The 13474-nt window shown below is 42.6% G+C and overlaps 2 protein-coding genes and 2 long non-coding RNA genes across 4 annotated transcripts; 3 read left to right on the forward strand and 1 right to left on the reverse strand.

Moving 5' to 3' along the window:
- The first annotated feature begins 56 nt into the window (after positions 1 to 56).
- LOC110504842 (uncharacterized) lies at positions 57 to 3979 on the forward strand. The gene is made up of 3 exons (XM_021583689.3): positions 57 to 1176; positions 2936 to 3038; positions 3515 to 3979. The coding sequence occupies exons 1-3, from the start codon at positions 949 to 951 to the stop codon at positions 3871 to 3873; spliced, it is 690 nt and encodes a 229-aa protein (XP_021439364.2). The 5' UTR covers positions 57 to 948; the 3' UTR covers positions 3874 to 3979.
- Positions 3980 to 6759: 2780 nt separating this feature from the next.
- Positions 6760 to 7820, reverse strand: LOC149971580 (uncharacterized). The gene is made up of 2 exons (XR_016491598.1): positions 7637 to 7820; positions 6760 to 7296 (listed from the first exon to the last, which is right to left on the reverse strand). It is a non-coding gene; the product is annotated as an uncharacterized LOC149971580 (long non-coding RNA).
- Positions 7821 to 8016: 196 nt separating this feature from the next.
- Positions 8017 to 9140, forward strand: mif (macrophage migration inhibitory factor). Its single transcript, NM_001124581.1, has 3 exons — positions 8017 to 8187; positions 8615 to 8784; positions 8854 to 9140. The coding sequence occupies exons 1-3, from the start codon at positions 8080 to 8082 to the stop codon at positions 8918 to 8920; spliced, it is 345 nt and encodes a 114-aa protein (NP_001118053.1). The 5' UTR covers positions 8017 to 8079; the 3' UTR covers positions 8921 to 9140.
- Positions 9141 to 11180: 2040 nt separating this feature from the next.
- On the forward strand, positions 11181 to 13036 carry LOC149971581 (uncharacterized). The gene is made up of 2 exons (XR_016491597.1): positions 11181 to 11263; positions 12890 to 13036. It is a non-coding gene; the product is annotated as an uncharacterized LOC149971581 (long non-coding RNA).
- Positions 13037 to 13474: the final 438 nt, after the last annotated feature.

Below are 13474 nucleotides of genomic sequence, written 5' to 3' on the forward strand. Positions count from 1 at the left end.
ATCCCAGTATGCAAATCCCAAATCTGTTTTTGCAGCCATCCAAACCCACCCCCTTTAGCACCCCAGACCCACCCCCTTTAGCACGCCAGACCCACCCCCTTTAGCACCCCAGACCCACCCCAGACAGGTTTGAAGGGAGATCTGTCAGATTGTACTAAACCAGAAGCCAGCATATCTTAACGGAAAGGGGCGCCCATCGAGTTGTAGCGGCTTTTTTTGCAAGACAATCCATCTTGGCGTTGAAGTTGATGCAAGGAATTTTTTTTACATATAATAAAATCCGTGTGGAATACTGAAACCAAAAACCTTTAGGGGGACGCGCGCTTTTTAAGCACGTCAATGATCGTGCCTTCCAAAACTTTCCTTTTAACCGCACAAACCTGAAAAAACTCGACACGTTGTAAAATAATCACTAGCGTTCAAAATATAGGCTGTCCACCGCTGGAAAATTTATACGTCTTTTGAAATTACCGTCGTTCTATTCTTAACCAGTTTAATACCAAATATAGTCATTGTGTTAATATGAAATGTCCTTGAACGGTGCTCTGGTTTGGGGTAACGTTGCCAAAGTTTATAATTAAAAACGCTGAGATAAGTAATTTAATCACTTGCACGTGACACATTTTATGTTTGATGATACAACCCACGAGCACTAATTTAGAGTATAGGGTCCCAGCTAATTCTGTTTTCTCAAGTTTGCAAGGCTCGTATCTCCAGATTGTATTACCCCTGCAGAGCACGCCGATGTAATGGGCTACATCTCGACCGTTTTGTTTGAATGACTGACAACCGAAGCCGTTTTTAAACCTCTGGTTTTTAAAGCAAATTTGCACATACCTCGATCTGTGTTGACCATAGATTTCGCCGCTTATCCTATAGAAAACGTTTTTATATAATTGTCGATTATATTTATAACGTGAAGGAGCCAAAAAAATCGGATTTTCCAAAATGATCAACAGTGCAGATTCATCCTCAGTACGGGTTTTATTATCCACACTTGTTTTGGTGCTCGGTTTGGCAGCGCGATGCGTCGGGCAGGCCATGCCGTCCAAAGAGAGCCCTCAAGCGGCCCCAGCATCATTCAGTCTCCGGTCCCTGGTCACGGGGACCTGCGAAGATGTCCACAGATACGTGGAATCCGTGGTGGGAGCCAATGTGATCGAGTCGACTGTTGAGGTTTGGAAAATAAACCATATTGAATGTAGGCCTACTTTATAGTCCGTTATTTTAGTAAATCTAATCAGCACCCAATCCTGTTTCCTGTTATTCTAGCATGTTCATTCATCAATTAACTACATCATTTATAAATGTAATCTTATTTCTAAGGGTGACCTTTGCTACCTTCAAAAGCTTTGCATAATTGTGGTTTTCTGTCAACTAAAATTGTCCTCCTTAAAATCTGACTGCATTCCTCTGCATCACTTCCTTCACTCCCTCCCCACCCCCTTTTTCCTTCCCTGACCCCCTTCCCTGCATCTCCCCCTCTACCCTTGCCTCACTACCTGATAATCTCTCCTCTGACCCCCACTCTGCTCTGCCCTAATTTCATGTCTGCCTATATCCATGCACCCTGCTGCCACTACTCTGTGTGCCCGGCACCCCTACCCCAGAGTGTGCTGTTGTATTTAGAGTCAGTGCTTGGTAAAGAGAACATCTATTCCCTGGTAAGAAACCACCAGGTTCCCCGCCTGAATAACCTCTGCTCTGACATAGACCCAAAATCAAACTCCTTATAGCCCTGAATGCAGGGCACGTGTCAGTCACTTCATACAGCGTGTCCTACAGAAAATTACTACATCACTCTCAAATTGGAGGCTATATCATGGCAGTTGAATATTTGGTTTCATGTGTTTGTAACAGTATATAGCCACATTCATTCCCATGTTTTAGGTTGTCAGTGGGGCTTTTTAAAAGTTGCATGCAGACGCATTACAGCTGTCAGAGGTGGAAAGTTGTCTGTCCTGCTCTAACCCAGAGGAGGCTGGTGGGAGAAGCTATAGTTGTCTGTGTCCTGCTCTAACCCAGAGGAGGCTGCTGGGAGAAGCTATAGTTGTCTGTGTCCTGCTCTAACCCAGATGAGGCTGGTGGGAGGAGCTATAGTTGTCTGTGTCCTGCTCTTACCCAGAGGAGGCTGGTGGGAGGAGCTATAGCAGGACAGGCTCATTGTAATGGCTGGAATGAATGGAACGGTATCAAACATAAGGAAACCACATCTTTGACTCGGTTCCATTTATTCCAATCCAAGCATTACAATGAGCCTGCCCTCGTATCACTCCTCTCACTAGCCTCCTCTGTTTGACACACAGAAGAGTGCTGCTTGTGTATTAGCAACAGGTGCAGAGTAGTCTGTCCTACTACTGTGACTACCCTTGACCTCAGCTAAGCAGTCTGGAGGGTTGTCGGTCCAGCTGTCAAGTATTTTTTGACGTGATAGGACAGCTTCGATCTTACACACACACACACACACACACACGTGTAACAGCATCAACAACACCCCCATTATGCCAACTGGGAAAGACACTTGTGCATAGGACTGCACTTGGATAGTAACTGACTGGCCATTGTTTAACTGACTATCTGAAGGCCTGTGTGTGATCAAAGGCAACTTGTAGATATGTTTGTGGTATAAAACATACCTGCAACCCACAAAAAGATCTTGTTCAGAGACGATTGACTCAGTGACCAACCTATTTATACTGATTGACCACAGCTGTTGCTATCATTCTAATTTAAGGGTATCAGTTTTCAGTCGTGCTGCACTAACACTCACTAGAGGATCATGGGAAAAATGTTATGTTACTGTACATAAGCTATAGGTCGGGGGAAATATGCTGACTTCGTTGGTCATTTTAAAGGGAATGTGCTCTACAACGGTTATAATTCTCAAATGTCAACATGTCAAACATTCTTCACTCTCCCTCTCTCTCTCCCTCAGTTCTTTGAGATGTTGAGCCGGTTTCTGGCTGAGGGAGCTGCCAGCGGACTGAATGTCTTCTCTCTTTACGTCACAGATATCCTCAGGGTCACAGGAGTTGATGGTGGGTGTCAGTTTGTGTTAGTTGGAGGGAGGGAGAGAATGCTTTCTGCATAGAATCCCATCTTTTCTGGATTTACAGAGGTAAAATCAGAATGTATTTCCACCACACCACTGGCAATCAGAACATTTTCCCTTTCAGGCCGTCGGATCAGTATCTTTAGTTAGTTCATTGTTGTGCCAGGGAAGATGTTTTCACCCTCAGGGAAGTTGGCCTTGTCTAAGAAGAGCTGCTTCTCCCCCTCTGTATGGGAACTGGGGGTGTGAGTTTTTCCTCGTGTCTGTGACTTATTCTCTGTAGTAGGATCTAACAGCACATGCCATTCGCTCTCAATGATTGCTTCTCAAATTCACTCACGCCTTAAAATATATGCACTGACAAGTTCAAGAGTAAAGATGGTGACAACAAAATAATTGAATTACCCCCCTCCCAGCAATATTCAAATATGCTTAACCCCCTCCTCTCCTCTTTCTCTCCAGTCCACCTGCCGTTCCCTCACTTCACCGCAGAGGGCGTGGCCTCGGCTGGTCAGTGGGCTCTGCTGGCTCTGATTGGCTACTGGGTGCTGTCCATCATCTTGCGCATGCTGGTGGGTGTGGTGAGGAGGGTGTTCTGGATGCTGAAGGCGGGCATCGCGCTGTGGCTCTTTGGCCTGATCGTCAGTGATGCCAAGGCTGGTTCAGACACCACAGCCGTCCGGCTAGCAAGCCTGGTGCTGGGGTGTGCCCTGCTGGGGCTGGCCAGCTCAGGATCAGAAAAGACAGTTCAAGTGGAAGACCGCATGAGCATCCTGGAGGGAAGGGTGAAGGCGGTGGAGAGGAGGAAGGGAGAGGAGTGATGGAAGGAGAGAGGGGGAGGATAGTTGGAAAGGATGGTGGTGCTGAAGGGGGTCTGTCAGTTTCTCAAATGAAATAAAGCAACCACCACGATTTCTTTGATTGAAAGTGGCTTTTCAATTCTTATCCCATCAGGTGATTGTCTATTACATGTAATATCTGACATCAGTGATACATGGCAAATACGGGGGATTTTTTTTTAAAGCAAGGAAATGGATACATATTCAAGTGATTTAATTATAGTTAAAAAATTGGCTCATTCATCCCCCTCCTCTCCCCTGTAACTATTCCCCAGGTCGTTGCTGCAAATGAGAATGTGTTCTCAGTCAACTTAGCCGGTAAAATAACGAAAAAATAAAATATGGAACCAAAATATAAACACAACATGCAACAATTACATGAGTTACAGTTCATATAAGGAAATCAGTCAATTGAAAGAAATTCATTAGGCCCTAATCTATGGATTTCACATGACTGCGAAAGTATTCGGCCCCCTTGAACTTTGCGACCTTTTGCCACATTTCAGGCTTCAAACAAAGATATAAAACTGTATTTTTTTGTGAAGAATCAACAACAAGTGGGACACAATCATGAAGTGGAACGACATTTATTGGATATTTCAAACTTTTTTAACAAATCAAAAACTGAAAAATTGGGCGTGCAAAATTATTCAGCCCCCTTAAGTTAATACTTTGTAGCGCCACCTTTTGCTGCGATTACAGCTGTAAGTCGCTTGGGGTATGTCTCTATCAGTTTTGCACATCGAGAGACTGACATTTTTTCCCATTCCTCCTTGCAGAACAGCTCGAGCTCAGTGAGGTTGGATGGAGAGCATTTGTGAACAGCAGTTTTCAGTTCTTTCCACAGATTCTCGATTGGATTCAGGTCTGGACTTTGACTTGGCCATTCTAACACCTGGATATGTTTATTTTTGAACCATTCCATTGTAGATTTTGCTTTATGTTTTGGATCATTGTCTTGTTGGAAGACAAATGTCCCAGTCTCAGGTCTTTTGCAGACTCCATCAGGTTTTCTTCCAGAATGGTCCTGTATTTGGCTCCATCCATCTTCCCATCAATTTTAACCATCTTCCCTGTCCCTGCTGAAGAAAAGCAGGCCCAAACCATGATGCTGCCACCACCATGTTTGACAGTGGAGATGGTGTGTTCAGGGTGATGAGCTGTGTTGCTTTTACGCCAAACATAACGTTTTGCATTGTTGCCAAAAAGTTCAATTTTGGTTTCATCTGACCAGAGCACCTTCTTCCACATGTTTGGTGTGTCTCCCAGGTGGCTTGTGGCAAACTTTAAACAACACTTTTTATAGATATCTTTAAGAAATGGCTTTCTTCTTGCCACTCTTCCATAAAGGCCAGATTTGTGCAATATACGACTGATTGTTGTCCTATGGACAGAGTCTTCCACCTCAGCTGTAGATCTCTGCAGTTCATCCAGAGTGATCATGGACCTCTTGGCTGCATCTCTGATCAGTCTTCTCCTTGTATGAGCTGAAAGTTTAGAGGGACGGCCAGGTCTTGGTAGATTTGCAGTGGTCTGATACTCCATTTCAATATGATACTTCCATTTCAATATTATCGCTTGCACAGTGCTCCTTGGGATGTTTAAAGCTTGGGAAATCTTTTTGTATCCAAATCCGGCTTTAAACTTCTTCACAACAGTATCTCGGACCTGCCTGGTGTGTTCCTTGTTCTTCATGATGCTCTCTGCGCTTTTAACGGACCTCTGAGACTATCACAGTGCAGGTGCATTTATACGGAGACTTGATTACACACAGGTGGATTGTATTTATCATCATTAGTCATTTAGGTCAATATTGGATCATTCAGAGATCCTCACTGAACTTCTGGAGAGAGTTTGCTGCACTGAAAGTACAGGGGCTGAATAATTTTGCACGCCCAATTTTTCAGTTTTTGATTTGTTAAAAAAGTTTGAAATATCCAATAAATGTCGTTCCACTTCATGATTGTGTCCCACTTGTTGTTGATTCTTCACAAAAAAATACAGTTTTATATCTTTATGTTTGAAGCCTGAAATGTGGCAAAAGGTCGCAAAGTTCAAGGGGGCCAAATACTTTCGCAAGGCACTGTATACAGTGGTGCATTCTGCTGAGGAAAATAGAGAAAATGCAACAGTAACAAAGAGATCTTGGAATGAAGGCACTCTGAGAAGAGGCTGGAAAGAACAGAATAGAGGCAGTTTGAAAGGTAGTTGAAATTCAACCTGGCACCATTAAGCAATTAGGCACGGGTGTGTGGTATATGGCTAATTTAGCCCTTAGCCATGGCGTCCTTATGCACAACGCAATGCAGAGACGTGGTATATTGACCATATACCACAAACCCCCGAAGTACCTTATTGCTATTATAAACTTGTTACCAACGTAATTGGAACAATACAATTTTTTTTTTTGGTCATACCTGTGGTATATGGTCTGATATACCATGACTTTCAGCCAATCAGCATTCAGTGCTCAAACCACCCATACTTCTATTTAAGAATGATGGAGGCCTGCAGATCTGCCTTCCCCAGATCTGTTCCTCGACAGAATAATGTCTCTGAAAGTGTTGAATACTTATGTAAATAAGGTATTTCTGTTTTACATTTTTCATAAATTTGCAAACAATGCTAAAAACCTGTTTTCACTTTGTCATTATGGATTATTGTGAGTAGATTGATGAGGGTAAAATATATTTAATACATTTTGGAATAAGGCTGTAACGTAACAGAATGTGGAAAAGGGGAATGGGTCTGAATACTTTCCGAATGCACTGTATATGAATGCAGCTACCAATACACTGAAACCAATGGATGCAGTTCATCACAGCGCACAACACTTTATTACGGGCGACAGGTTGAGGACACATCACTACATTCTGCATCACAAAGTAGGCTGGCCTTCTTTGAAGTGTCATAGATCGATGCATTGCTCTCTTTTTGTTTATAAAGTTATTTTACAAAAACTCCCGCCTCACCTGACATCATTCATAACCTTTAGATGTATAAATGACGACTTCTGGAGATTCCTTCGGTCTCTACAGTTAGGTAAATCCGTTGTAGTTTTTCCCCCCACCTTTCTTGTGGAATAAACTAAAACTCTTGAAAAGTGGATGAATTGGTGCCTCTGGGGCATTTACGATGGCTGATTGAGGACCGTTTTAATGAAACGTGTTTGTTTTTTAATGACTGGGTTGTGTATCTCTTTCGTGCTTTTCATATTGTATTGATGTGTATAATTTTTTTTATCTGTAAAAGAGACCTTGGTCTCAGCATGAGTCCTTGTCAAAATAATGGTTAAAGGTTGGGAACCATTGATGTATTGAGTGACAGGCCTAATCAACAGTGTCATAGCATCAACTCACCTTCACTAGCAGAGAAAACAGTCAGTAGGATCCAGAGGAGCATGACCTACATGGGATACAGTATAAAATGTTAATTATTCGAGATCGGTCATTTGCGAAACGCAGTCAACTGCGTGCAGTTGGTGGAAAAGGAGTTGTAGGTTGAATGTGTTGTGAATGTCCGATTAATTTATTCTTGAAGCGTCATTCCAACGTTTGTTGAGCATATGACCGTACATAATATATGATTTGCCTCAATACTGGAAAGTTCAACAAATACACATATAGCTTCATTTGATTTTAAACCCAATTTGTGTACAGTTTCAGTAATCTTTGTGAATAGCTAAGACATTCAGAACCGTATTCAGAACCTATCCAACAGTAACAAACAAAAAAAATGTGCGCACATTACGTGATTGAATATGCCAATCAACTCCTGCCCAATGTACAAATTCTTCTCGATTCCGCCAGGGTTTTCAAATTTGTCTTTCTGATTCCACGGTATCTGTCGAATTGGAGCGTCAATGTCCCGTTTGTTTCCTACATTCCATAACCAAGACCCAGTACAGAGCCTACGTAGCCTGAACAACCACTTGTGGTCGCTGTTTACTTGTCTATGACTGTCGCGTGCGTTTCACCCGGCCTTCTCCCTTTTCCAGTTTTTTTTCTGCATAAAAATGTCTCAGTTTTCACCCCACGCGGTAGGTGGCGGCAATATACCGTTTTTGTTTGTAGTCCGCCAATAAAAACTCAGAGAAGAAGGAGCTACCTTCCAGATTGCATCCGCATCAGAGCTGAGTGGAACACGGTTAAAATTCCTGCAACACAGAACTTCAGCGAAGCGATCAACATGCCTATGTTTTTGGTAAATACTAACGTGGCCAAGAGTGACATTCCGCCTGCACTGTTGTCTGAGGCCACAGAGGAACTGGCCAAGGCGATGGGCAAACCTGTGCAGGTGAGTCTTCCAGACTTGGCACAGCAATGCTTTTTTTGCCCCAGTTGTAGATAGCTAGCTAGTTGCTTTGATGCTGACGCATTTTTCTGCACCGAAAATTACATTGCAGGGTACCCCCTTTTGTTTCCCTTGAGAGACCTCTTCAGTCTTTACCTATCCATAACAGAACCGTTATACAACTGGGCATGAGCATAGTGTAGTATTCCAAAAATAGAACAGGCTTTACAGTGCTGCAGGTCTGCTGTACTTTGACAGGTCCAGGACAGAAATACTGTAACACACAATCCAACAACTAGTTATTATTTATTACAAATTTACATGAACAACCATGACAGTGAAATTTGAGTTTTCCTCATGCCTTTCAAACACGATTGTTCCAGCTCCCACTGACTGTATGCCCTGTGCTCTGTTTGTGTGTCTCTCTCAGTACCTTGCTGTGCACATCATCCCAGACCAGTTGATGATGTTTGGAGGGAAAGGAGACCCTTGTGCTCTCTGCTCCCTTCACAGCATTGGAAAGATCGAAGGAGCTCAGAAACAATACTCTAAACTACTGTGTGGACTGCTCAACAAACACCTGGGCATCTCCCCCGACAGGTAATGGACACACACATACATATGAAGTGTTCATGCAGTATATTAACCCATTCCTCGTGTCTGTGTCAGGATCTACGTCAACTTCTTTGACGTGGAGGCAGCGAACGTAGCCTGGAACAACTCTACCTTCGGCTGATCAGGGGATCTGAACTTCAATGGGAGCTGACCCTTCCTTTCCCCCACACCTTAATAACGGTAGTACAGCATTAGAGTAGGCTGTGGAGAGACCAGCAGAGATGCCCAGTTTCTGGGCTGACGTAGAGCAGCATTGATAAATGAACCCTTGCTTTATGCAGACCCTTGGTTTGTACTGGACCCTTGGCTTTGATGTTCCAATAAAGTGATTCTCATTGATCACAACTTGTTCTGTTTTCCCTTTATCTTTAACTTACTGGATACTTTGCATTGACATGCATGAAGCAGTTCAACATTACCTCAGACTATCGTGTTAAATTATTAGGTAAAGTTCAAGGTATAGTTGATAGCCTCCTAGCCTAATGTAAACCACTCTGCGCTGGTGGAGTGATTTGCTAGGTGTGTATATTTGCCTTTTGTACATATGCAAATAATTGGACTTTGTATATCATTGAATGTATGGTATAGAGTGCCCATGACATTTGATGTTTGCCATGCAGCCCATGTCCACCAATAGAGGACAGCAATAGAAACATGTCTTGACTTTTTGTGTATTTATCCTCTGCAATTTCTGGTAGATGTATCTGTTGGCTGATGTAACGTATTTTTAGACGTCAAATCAAAGACTGATGTAGTCCCGCTCCACCTGCGCTATACAGACAACCATCTTTGTTGCCTTGCACCATTTCTGGGGTTCAATCAGGGTCACTGGATAGAATGGTATCAGATTACATTGGAGACTGTTCTGAGTTGAAACGATAGTACTGACACTAGATGTATAACACCCTCTATTGTTGCCACTGGTGGGTAAACACTTCAGCAGCCAAACCTCATTCATATGCTCACACAGTTGCTTAACATGTCGACTGGTCCTCAGCACAGGCGGTTTACCCATATATCTTGCTTCAAGTAAACTTACAACTATGCCAGTGTTCATGGTGAACACACATGTAGCCACGGCTTCCATGACTGGTGCACTTCTATTTGCAGCCTGGTATCATAGACGAGATGAAACATTGGGAAAGTATATAGTATATGTTACGTTTGGTATGGTTACAAAAGACAAGTTTACTTAAGGCAAAAGTGAGAGTAGGGTGGGTGGGAGTATAACACAAACGACTAGCAACCCAATGGTTGCGTGTTTGAATTTCATCATGGACAACTTTACATTTTTGGCTAATTAGCAACTTTAACTACTTTGCAGCTACTTAGCATGTTTGCTAACCCTTCCCCTAGCTAACCCTTCCCCTACCCCTTTAACCTAACCTTAAGCCTTCCCTTAGGCTAGCTAACGTTAGCCACAACAAATTGGAATTTGTAACATATTGTACGAATTGCAATTCGGATTCTGTGCTTCCAAATTTGTTTGGGGAAGGCCCTTTACTGTTTCAGCATGACAATGCCCCTGTGCACAAAGCAAGGTCCATTCAGAAATGGTTTGTCGATCTGTGTGGAAGGACTTGACTGGCCTGCAAAGAGCCCTGACCTCAACCCCATCACACACCTTTGGGATGAATTGGAACACCGACTACGAGCCAACCTCAGTGCCCGACCTCACTAATACTCTTGTGGTTGAATGGAAGCAAGTCCCTGCAACAATGTTTCAACAGCTAGTGGAAAGCCTTCCTGGAAGAGTTGAGGCTGTTATAGCAGCAAAGGGGGAACCAACTCCATATTAATACCTCTGATTTTGGAATGAGATGTTCAACAAGCAGATGTTCACATACTTTTGCTTATGTAGTGTATATACCAGATGAAGCGTAACAAACTAAATGGACTGTCTCGGATTTACCAGATTGCAATCTGAAACTAATGGAACTGTCCAAAGCTATGGGAAATCCAGGACCTGAGGTGGGTAAAAAGAAAATAACTATAGTGCAAATTAATGTACAGAACCCATTTCAAGTAGTGTTGTATACAGTGTCTTAACTTTTCCATAGCTCACAAACCGATGTAGTAGGAAGGAATGAAATGGAACTAAAATCTACAGCTATAATCTGTACCTAAAACACTTGTGGACCAGCACTAGCTCTTAGAACTGAGGGACTTTTGAGAAGAATGGGTGTGACTGTTTGCCTGTCAACATACAATGAATCATTCACATTGTATTAAGCCATTAAACAAAATAAATGTGTATTGACCAGGCTTGACATTATGGTAGATAAAAGTATTTTGATTTCTGCAGTACTTTTTCGTTGACATCTTTCCAGACCAGATGATGATGTTTGGGGGAACCACACGGTTCTGTCAACACCATTGGAGCTATCAGTGAGGAACAGAACCTGCTGTATTCTAAACTACTGTGTGAGCTGCTCAACAAACACCTGAGCATCGCTCCTAACAGGTACAGAACACGCATGCTTGCATATACAGTGCCTTCAGAAAGTATTCAGACCCCTTGACCTTTTTCCACATTTTGTTAGGTTACAGCATTATTCTAAAATTGATTAAATTGTTTTTTTTCTTCATCAATCTACACACAATACTCCATGATGACAAAGCAAAAACTGGTTTTTAGAAATCCTTGTAATTTATAAAAATATTCTAACTGAAATATACCATTTACATAAGTATTCAGACCCTTTACTCAGTACATTGTTGAAGCATCTTTGGCAGTGATTACAGCCATGAGTCTTCTTGGGTATGACACTAAAAGCTTGGCACACCTGTATTTGGGGAGTTTCTCCCATTCTTCTCTGTAGATCCTCTCAAGCTCTCGTCAGGTTGGATGGGGAGCGTTGCTGCACAGTTATTTTCAGGTCTCCAGAGATGTTCGATCAGGTTCAAGTCGGGGCTCTGGCTGTGCCACTCAAGGACATTCAGAAACTTGTCCCGAAGCCACTCCTGCATTGTCTTGGCTGTGTACTTTTTCATCAAGGATCTCTCTGTACTTTGCTCCGTTCATCTTTGCCTCGATCCTGACTGGTCTCCCAGTCCCTGCTGCTGAAAAACATCCCCACAGCATGATGTTGCCACCACCATGCTTCACCGTAGGGATGGTGCCAGGTTTCCTCCAGATGTGACGCTTGGCATTCAGGCCAAAGAGTTCAATCTTGGTTTCATCAGACCAGATAATCTTGTTTCTCGTGGTCTGAGAGTCTTTAGGTGCCTTTTGGCAAACTCCAAGTGGGCTGTCATGTGCTTTTTACTGAGGAGTGGCTTCCGTCTGGCCACTCTACCATAAAGGCCTGATTGGTGGAGTGCTGCAGAAATGGATATCCTTGGAAAGTTCTTCCATCCCCACAGAGGAACTCCAGAGCTGTCAGAGTGACCATCGGGTTCTTGGTCACCTCCCTGACCAAGGCCCTTCTCCTCCGATTGCTCAGTTTGGTCGAGCGGCCAGCTCTATGAAGAGTCTTGGTGTTTCTAAACTTCTTCCATTATAATAATGATGGAGGCCACTATGTTCTTGGAGACCTTCAATGCTGCAGACAATTTTTTGGTACCCTTCCCCAGATCTGTGCCTCGACATAATCCTGGCTCGGAGCTTTATGGACAATTCCTTTGACCTCATGGCTTGGTTTTTGCTCTGACATGCACTGTCAACTGTGGGACCTTATATAGACAGGTGTGTGCATTTCCAAATCATGTCCAATCAATAGAATTTACCCCAGGTGGACTCCAATCAAGTTGTAGAAACATGTTAAGGATGACCAATGGCAACAGGATGCACCTGAGCTCAATTTCGAGTCTCATAGCAAAAGAGTCTGAATACCTATGTAAATAAAGTACTTGTTTGTTATACATTTGCAAAAATTTCTAAAAACCTGTTTCCGCTTTATCATTATGGGGTATTGTGTGTAGATTGCTGAGGATTTGTTGTTTTTTTTTAATCAATTTTAGAATTTGGCTGTAACGTAACAAAATATGGAAAAAGTCAAGGGGTCTGAATGCTTTCCGAAGGCACTGTGTACACACACACACACACACACGGAACATTTTGACCCATTCCATTTGTCTCTGTCTCAAGATCTACATCTGTAAAATGGAACGTTGCCTGGGACAACACAACATTGGGCGCTGTTCTTTCATCAAAGAAATTAAGAGTGGATGGATAAGATATCCAATTAAATCAAGAAACGGCATTGTTGTTACAATAAAAGTTAACTCTTGTTTATTGTGTTGTTTTGAGTGTTTATTCTATAAACATGAAAGGCGAGCAAGAAGATTAGTTAGTATATTAGTGTAACAGTTAGTATAACAGTCCATAGTCATTCTAAAAGTTTATATTATCAGGAAAAATTTGTTTTATTTATGCTCCTAAAACCAAACAGTCATTGACAGGCAAAATACAGCTGGTTCTTTACTTGGGCGGTAGATAGCAATGTTGAGCAATTGAGAGACGAGCACTGCGCCCACTCTGGTGGCTTGAAGTAAGCGGTAGTATCATGGTTCATTGGCAGTCTATATAGAGGACCTATCATCTAATAATGTGTGGTTCGCAAACGATTCATTATTTTTGAACGACTCTTTTTACTGACTCGAGAGTCATTGATTCGTTTTTCAGAGTGATTCGTTCATTTTAGACGTTCGTTCTCAATGAATCCTACAGCAG

This window comes from Oncorhynchus mykiss, chromosome 25 (genome assembly GCF_057628025.1).
Source record: "Oncorhynchus mykiss isolate SJ-2025 chromosome 25, ASM5762802v1, whole genome shotgun sequence".
Taxonomy (NCBI): Eukaryota; Metazoa; Chordata; class Actinopteri; order Salmoniformes; family Salmonidae; genus Oncorhynchus; species Oncorhynchus mykiss.